Source organism: Falco rusticolus, chromosome 6 (genome assembly GCF_015220075.1).
Source record: "Falco rusticolus isolate bFalRus1 chromosome 6, bFalRus1.pri, whole genome shotgun sequence".
NCBI classification, from domain to species: domain Eukaryota; kingdom Metazoa; phylum Chordata; class Aves; order Falconiformes; family Falconidae; genus Falco; species Falco rusticolus.
The window spans coordinates 58,267,154-58,276,290 of NC_051192.1; the positions used below are offsets into that span (position 1 = coordinate 58,267,154).

The 9,137-nt window shown below is 39.1% G+C and overlaps 1 protein-coding gene across 1 annotated transcript; it reads right to left on the bottom strand.

Moving 5' to 3' along the window:
- Window positions 1-370: 370 nt before the first annotated feature.
- Window positions 371-4,440, bottom strand: KCNS3 (potassium voltage-gated channel modifier subfamily S member 3). Its single transcript, XM_037393202.1, has one exon. The coding sequence runs from the start codon at window positions 4,392-4,394 to the stop codon at window positions 2,910-2,912; it is 1,485 nt and encodes a 494-aa protein (XP_037249099.1). The 5' UTR covers window positions 4,395-4,440; the 3' UTR covers window positions 371-2,909.
- Between the last annotated feature and the right edge of the window lie 4,697 nt (window positions 4,441-9,137).

A 9,137-nucleotide genomic window follows, 5' to 3' on the forward strand; every position in this document is an offset into this window, starting at 1 on the left:
ACAATCTACCTTCTGTTCACACTGGTATTACATACCAATAATACGTAACTATAGACAAAGGAAGAAGACAAATTAAACAAGAAACAATCCCCTCTTACGCTTATTTCTTACTAGTTAATTCGTTTACTAAAAACTTTTACTAGCAGGAAGAACATGCAGTATTTCAGTATTTGCTGTCATCTGCTTGCTTCTGGCACTCAAGACTTGTGACACTCCATGGTACCAGTGCATGTTACAGGGCTGCAGTCATGCCTCAAGGAGGGTGTCTTTTGGTACGAAACATGGCTCACATCCTGCTCCCTAGGTGCTGGATTTATTGCAGCAAAGGGCACAGAAAACAACAAAGCCATTTAAGATGCAACTGATTTGAAAAAAGCTGAGATCTCATCACAGAAATCAAAATAACATACACTGTATGATATGTACTTTACCTTCTGTTATGTTCCTGCTGCAAGCTGTATCTCTGCACAAAAAAAGTCATAGAAACTTAAACAGTATCACAGCCTTAAGACTGAGTCATGTGTTCGATCAAGAGCTTATTAATTGTATGACGAATTACCAGTCAGTAAAATTTAATACAAAAAGTTGTATACTCTGTGATCCTTGGGTAATGCTTAATATATAAAATAAGATTTTTCAGTAGCAGGGTTTTTTTCAACTATTTAATATAAATTTCTTGCAGGTTTTGTGCATTACAATATTTTTCATTGCTTTTGAACTTCAGTGGCAATGTAATATATCTTTATACTACCAAGAGAGTTTCTTTGGACAGTGAGCAATTTTATGCTGTTATTCTGCTGGTTCCTATTAGGTTTATATGCATATAAATATTTAATATTTTATATGATTGCATCTTTGTAATGTTAATTGTTCAGTAGAACAAAACACATTTAGGCTAACTTTCCCTTTTGGTATTCCTGCACTAACTATGGGAAGAATCAACCTTAATTACCTGTGAAGCATCACATACATTTACAACACTCAGCAAGTAATAAGCCAAATTCTGAAGTTTCTCCAAAGGTCAAAATATTCTCTTTAAGTCCCTATTGGTGCACTATATTGGTGCACAGCAGTCCTGAGGGACACCTCTTTCCAAAGGTATAGGTTGATCCATCCTATTCTTTCTTGTTTCGCCACCTCAGAAAGAGGTTAGAGCTCTGTGCCTCAGTAAATATAAGTGCACCTCAGCTACTTAATGTATTTTGCAATAGAAACCATGGCATACACCTGAAAAATCAACCTTCTGCAGAGGCTAAAATTGATTGCCATCTTCTGGTTTTCTCAGTCTTGAAGTCAACTCCTACTGAGTTTGATCTGCCTGAGTAGAAACTCACCAAGGGCTTCAGCATTTGGCCCAATAATTACCAAAAAAAAAAAAAAAAAAAAAAAAAAAAAAATAGAGTGAAGCCTCTGTTTAAGGAAAATATCAACATCACAGTATCTTCAATTCTCCATTGCCCAACATGTAATTTAGTCACCAGACAAATGAAAGAAAATGAGTGTTCAGAAACATCATGGGCTTCTGTAAGGTCCTCAGGTTTCTCCAGCACTCCTTTATGCTAGGCTCAAGGGTTGGCCTTCCTTTTGAATAGCCCTAGAAGATCCAATCTGAACCAAAGCAGGATTAACTGGTTGCATAAGAAACCTCTGGAGAGGAGAGGAACACAGAGCTGCAGCACTCTGCCAGGCAATGAGCACCACTCCAGCCTATAGTACCAACCAGGAAAGCTGCCATCACCAACAGATAAGCTTTAGAAAAAGGAGCTGAAATAGTTTCACACATAGATGCCCACATACAATGCCCACTCTGCATCTCTGATGGGTGATATATGGTAGAGGAGAGCATGTCCACACATCTCTGTTGCTTGGCATTACAGCCCTGGACTGAGAACCAGTGCAGCTGAGATGCTGCTCACATTTGTTCCTACCACCGAGGCAGTAACCTCCAGCAACCGAGCAGCACTGACAGCAGGGAGCAGGAATTTCTAAAGACCTCCACAGATGTTTGCTTCAGTGCCGACAAAACAAAGCCTCTGGGGAAGCTCCTGGGGTGGTCTTAATCACAGCAGGATCCTCTTCAGGCACCAGAAGTGCTTAAGTTTGCAAAGGACGAAGAGGTGGCTAAATGGTACAATAAGCTCCTGTCCTGCCTACACCAGCCACTTCATCCTGGGACTCATCATTTAGACCCTTTAGGACATGATAAAGCTTGGCCATGCTGGACACTGGGGAAAATATAGGCACAATGGGAATAATTTATTTTGACAAACTAAAATGTATTGTGCTTTTGGAAAGAAATTCATAAATATTATGCTTCCATGGAGTAAAAAACAATATGTACCAATATATTTTCTGCCCCAACTTAGGAAACAGGTTCCCAGCTCCAAAATAATGTAAATGTGTTAGTGAGCACAGTTTTACATATATGTAATTAGTTCTTTTTCCTGATGTATTTGCAGGTGAAAACTTCACTTGTTTGTGCAATAGTTCTTATGTTTGTAATATATCTCTACCTGAAAAGCAGCAAATTATAAAAGCAGATTCTGTATAAGCTATCAGATTGCTGCAGAGGAAAAAAACAACCAATTAAAAAAAAAAACAACCAAAAAACACTACACCACAAAACCAAACAAACACTGATCTCACATTTAAAACTGTTCTCCTGACTTTTTCTCCCAAAAAATGCATAACATTAGCTGTGTAAAAACTAAGCCACCATATGAGGCATAATTTAAAGCCTCATATAAACAATGAAGCTTTTCTGGCATCCTCAGAGCAAAGAATGTCCAAATATGGCTGAGAGTTAAGTACCCTGAGAATTAACTGCTCTTAATAAATTCACTGAAATTTTTGAGTCCACATTTACCAAGAACCAGAAGAGAATTAAAGGGAACAGAATGTGATTCAATTCATTTTCCTGTACCATTCTCTAAAGACGTTGTGTTATAAACATCCTCCATATCCTGGATGCTGGAGGCATCTGTTGAATCTTGGTCGCTGACTACAATTCCTACTGAAGAAAGGCTAGAAATGAAGGAGTGCATCTTTTTTGCATAAATATCCCTAATGTTAAAATAAGGTAAGTCATTACATTTCTCTTTGCGATCATTGTTGCATTGGTCTGGATCAATATCTTTTTGCTTTTGATAGTACTTAGAAAACTTATTGAAAATAATGGTGATTGGAAGTGCTACCACTAGTATTCCACAGATAATACATAGGGTGCCAAGCAGCTTTCCAGCAAGTGTGACCGGGTAAGTGTCCCCATAACCAACAGTGGTCATGCTGATGGTTGCCCACCACCAGCAAACAGGAATGCTGTGCAGTTCTGATGAGTCATCATCTTTCTCCACTGAGTAGACAAGCACGGAAAAAATAGAAATCCCAACAGACAAAAACAAAAGCAGAAGTCCAACTTCCTGATAGCTGTGTCTCAAAGTGGCGCCTAAAGATCGCAGTCCTACGGAGTGCCTGGCTAGTTTCAAGATGCGAAATATCCTCATTAACCGCAGGATCTGAACCACTTTCCCCATGTTTTCAATATCTTCGCTTTCTTCTTCTTTTGTGTCCACAGCCAATGTGGCATAAAATGGGATAATAGAGACAAAATCAATGATATTCAGTGGTTTCTTCCAGAACTTCTTTTGACTTGGAGCAGTGATGAGCCTGATCACTAGTTCAGCAGTGAACCAGACGATGCATGTAATCTCCACAGCTTCCAGCACAGGGTCTTCAATCTCCCTGTCATTGGCATCCAGCCTTTGAAACTCTGGCATGCTATGAATGCACATGGCCACGATCGATGCCAGGACAACACTCAGGGATGACACGGCAATTAACTTGGCAGACAAGCAGTATGCAGGATTTTCCATTCTGACCCAGATCTTCTTTCTTATTTCACCAAAACATAGATTGTCAAACTTTTCCAGTTCTTTATCAAATATGGATGACTCTTCATTAGAGGAGTCTATACTTCTGTCATTGCTCTTCTGATCCCAGTCTTTCTCAGGACCTTCTTCTTTCCTTTCTTGGTACCGATTGCTGCAGCAGGAATCAATGAAGAGCTCATTTATGCCCCAGTACTCTATTTCCTGGCAGAAGGAAAAGACACAAAGTTCTTCCATGACATGAAGTTTGCCTGTATAGTAAAAATTCAGAACATATCGGAACAAGGAAGGATTCCTGTCAAAGTAATATTCCTTGTCTGCAACGCTGTAATCATCACACAGTTCTAGAATAGCCTCTTCTGAATGGCATTTGAGAAGTTTCCCTAGCCTGGTATGGGGAAATCGGAGCAAGGTGCTTTGATCTACTGATTGCTTAAAGCCACCCACATTCAGATTGATAAGTTCTGCATCTTTGCCAGGTCTGCGGAAAAATTCACCATAAACCATTTTGAACAGATGAGTTCCGCTGCTGGTGCCCAATGAGATTACATTGAACCTGAAAGGAACATAAGATATTGTTAGAGCATTTAATTGAGTTTTGCTCTTGCGACACATTTTTTCCCTCTCTAGTTACTGTGAGATGCTGTAACCAAAAAAAAAGAAACGAAATTATGAATACTATTTTTCAGCATTTCACAGAAGCAGGTTTAAATCAGTGCGGTGGTTTAACATAGCTTTAGCAAATTTGAAAGCAATAGGTTCTGGTTTAGCTTTTCTTAATTTTTTCTAGTGTGGGGGAAGAATGCCTAATTAATCAGTAAATTGGGCTCTGTTCTACTATCACATCAAAATTATTAGTCATGAAATAAAACTAAAGAATTTTTACATCACTGAAGTAAAATTAAGACAGAAAACTTGTCAAATCATCAAAACATTTAGTACAAAGCTTAAAAGCAGATGTCCCTCAATTATGGTTTCAGTAGAGTTGTACTGAGTTATATGATGTTGCAATTTATAATCCACTACTTCCAATGTAGACTGTAATTACTTCTGTTGTCATATCAATTAACTTCTTTCTAGAGTCATCCACAGAACATTCTGTATTCTTGAAAACATACCAAATGTACATTTGAAGCTTTCAAATTCCTGACTTCAGAGTTTGATCTAGTACATGTTTGGCTATCTGCACTCCCTCAAGGTATTTTTCTACCTGCCTTCCTACTCACCTGGAGTGTCACAACCCTCTTACAACCCTGGTCAGTTCCAGAAGCAATTCCTATTCTGCCACAGCGTAGCCACAACCACTACAGTATTGCTGAGCAGTTGGTGTTGAAATGTCATTTCTGGAAACAGTAGCTTCCAGAGATGGAACTTCCACAGTAATTTTGCCTCAGCAAGTAATTGTGGATGCCTGCAGATAGACAGAAGGACATTTAAATGTTTACGTATTTTACTCTAAGTTAAACCATTCAGCTGAAACTGAATTTGAAAAGGCAGCTATAGTTACTAGCAACTAAGTTAACTTCTTCAGTAGAACTTAGCTTTTGCTTTCCTTCTAAGGAACAGTTGTCTTCAAGCCAAAATTGGCAGTTCTTACACTTGTCACGAGATTATATATAACTTCTGATCATGAGGAAAGCAAAATTTTTTGATCTCTGACACTTAAACATCAATTAATGTATACTAAGCTAATTTATTTCAATTCAACATGGAAGTCAATGAATTTTAAATGTGACAAGAGAGCATCATAATTCTTCAGTCCTAACAGATGGACTCACAGCACGTAAAGGAATTACTTTGGTGCTCTTTAATGGCTTGGGGAAGCTAGTCAAGGAACAGACAGTAATTTCTATATCTGTCCACCTCTCAGTGCCTCCTGCAGCAGCACTAATTTTGATTCGAAGTTGGGACATGTTAGAGTTTGAATATTTTTTGCTGCTCCTCAAGGTCTCCTGGCTCAGTTAATGAAGGTCATTACGGTTACATCTATTTCCCTGTTCATAGTGCTCACATCCTTGCTGTATGTCAGCATGAGCAAGGAGCACCAGCACTGCTTTACATAAAAGAAATCTTTTATGTAAAACAAGCAAGAGTCACTGTAGACTTTAACAAGTGCCAGAGTGGATGGTTGGGATACTGGGCCTCAAGGCTGAGACCCACTTTACACCACCAGAACCCGTAGGAGGCAAAAGAAAAAAAATAAACCCACCTCACAATCTTTATTCACTGTCAGCTTTCACTCAGCCTTAGGTACTTGTATTAATGGACTAGTTCTTTTGAGCCATATAGGCACACTCCCTGAATTTGTAAAGGTAGTGTGTTTTCTTTCCACAGCTTCAAATCAAAGACTAGAGCCATGGGGTCTTGTGGAGAAGACTTGACTGAGCTGAACTGACCTCTTGACATGAACAAACTGAATACACTGAACAGAGATAAGCCTGCATCTCCACCACTGTTACAGCTCCATCAGTCACAAAAAATAATTCACTATGCAACTTCTTAGGCACCTCTATCTATTCCAGAACTGACTTCCTCATCATTTTTAAAACAAACTGACTGAACTGGTTGCATTGCAGAGGTGGAGCCATTTCCCAGCTACTGATCCCAAGTCTATTGTCCCAAATGGGAGGACCCAGAAAAGCTGCTTGCTTGGAAAGGACACACTCTGCTTCAGAGCTTCCAGCCTCCTTTTACTGCAGCAAGACCTACAATGAGGACAACCCCATCCTGCTTCACAGTAGGGTCATCCCTCACGTGCAATGTTGTCCCTGTCACTTGTTGATTATTGCAAAAGAAATGAAAATAGGAAAAGCCTTAAAAACTGGGTTCAAACTTCTGATTAAATGCCAAGGAGAGGAGAAGGAAATGGAGATACAGATCCACACTGGGAGGGAAAGCTCAGAGAGCTGACTAATTCATCAGCCAGAAGTTGAATTCCTACAGCTAAGACAGTTTCACAGTATCTGTAACATGCAAGGATTTATTTTCTCTGTGACAGAGAAAAACCACTGTTTAGAAGAGCAGCAACTCCCTGCAACTGCCATGAAGGAAAGAATTTCTACTGCCTTCTTGCCACTCAGTGCCTTCCAGATAGGGTGAGAAAAGAGAACTAGTTCACTGGGAGTTCACGGGTTGGCAGGGTTTCAGGCACAAGTTAGGGCTCATCAGGCTGTGATACAGGCCCCTTTTTCTGTTTAGAGGGAGGTTACAAAGGACTTTTTGGGCCATGATCTTCTCATTCACCTCACCTTTACCCCTGCATGCAAGGGTTCTTTGGGTTTGTAACAAACATCACTAGAGATCTACGCAGTGCTGTTCTCTCTCACTATTTTGCTTGTATTGAGTTTTTGACAGTCCTTTGTCCAAGCAGGAACATGGCGTCTGAGGCTATAAACCTCATGTATTCTAATTCTGCTTCTTCATGGGACTCGTTCCAAGCAAAGCTACTGAAAATCTCATACTAATCTCCCTGTGTATAACAACTACTGACATCTATAACAGATCAACAACCAGGCTCAGAAGATGCTGAAACTACATATTTGCTCTGGTAACTAATTCTGCAAAAACAGATCTCTATCCAGAGTGAACTTTATTTATATAGTGAAAGAAAAAAGTTATTCTGAAAAATGGGGAAAAGCATTCCTTTTCCTGGCCACACCACAACTCCCTTTAAACAACTTATGTTAAATGCAAATTAGTTTGAAACATTAATTTTTACTATGTGCATAGCCTACCATACAATCAAGATAAAGTTCTTGTTGTGCTAAGTCATAGGGGTGCAGGGAAAGCACTGTATGAGACATACCACTTTCTAACTAAGCAGACAGAATAGCCAGGTTTTATGACATGGTTAAGTGTGCACACAGAAATGATTTTAGATCTTAAGATGTAGTTTGAAGACAGGTATTTAGTAGCTAACAAAATGACTGTAAAACACAGCTGCTCCAGGGATTTCCCAAGGCTCAGCTTTTAGAAATGATTAAGACATAAAATAAAAACACTGATCTGTACTGACAGATGAAGGGCAGCAGGACTCAGCTAATAAACAGTACCACACTTCACTCATGATCTAGAGCCAAGCTGTGTTTTACAGCACTATAAATTAAAAAAAATCTCACAGACTGGGGTGACTGGAGGTCAAAGTATATTGAAAACCAAAAAGACTTGACTTATTGATTAGTTTCAGTGAGTAAAATCTTCACTTTCAGCAATTCATTAAGATGAGAGCATTAGCAATGTAAACTAGTGCTATAAAACCAGGCAAGATCTCAGATTATCTAGTGGTGCTTCAGACCATAACAAAAACAAAGCAAGTTTTACTCAGAAATAACTAAAGCAAGAGCTTGGTGTTCAGCAAATCCTTAATATCCTGGAATCTGACTTACTGTTGAGAGAGCAATAAAAAACCATATTGATTATGCAGATGATATTCATAATGGTGCCTCCATGTAATTGCTCTGTACAATAAATTCAGCGAGCAACAATTTACTGCTTTGTTTTGAGGGCACTGTAGTCATAATTTGTGCAAAATACAGAGAGAAAACAGATCTTGCTTAGGAAGGCAATGATCTAGAACTTGCTGTAATACCACTACTAAGTGATATTTAGATTAAGGCAAGAATGTACAGTAAAGTTTCAGGATAACTATGCCAAGAGGAGCTTCATGATCTGAAGAATGTCTCACTTGACTTGCAAGGACCTTGATCCCTGAGCCATGGACCAGGACATCGTTGTGCCAGGCACCATCAGAACAATTTGTGGCATTTAAACAAGTGACTCCAGCTACAGTGCAAAGACCACAAATAACAGTATCTGTCGCAGCACAACATGCTCTCTACTCAAGGGAACCCTTTACTCACTCAAACCAACTTTTTTTACTCAAGGGTAAAACTGTGTTCAGCTGGAAACAATGTTTTCCTGGAGTGCCAAAGCCCCTGTCATGAACATCCTAAGAACATAGAGCTACCACAAACTTTGCAGCTCTCAACTTGAAGTGCAACATTAACATCTTTGATCCTCTGTAAATAACAAGCATTCACATATAACATAATAAACTGCTAACCATTCCAAAGCACACACTTCTTGCCCTGGAGAGAGTATAAGAGAGTAAGCAAACCCATACCAGATGTTTGTTATTCAGTTGCTTTAATTGCTTCAGTTGTTTCAATGAGATACTGGATAAGAACTCATATAGAAGATAAAATGAAACAAAACACAAAAGAAAGATGCTTACTGGAAGAATCAACATTA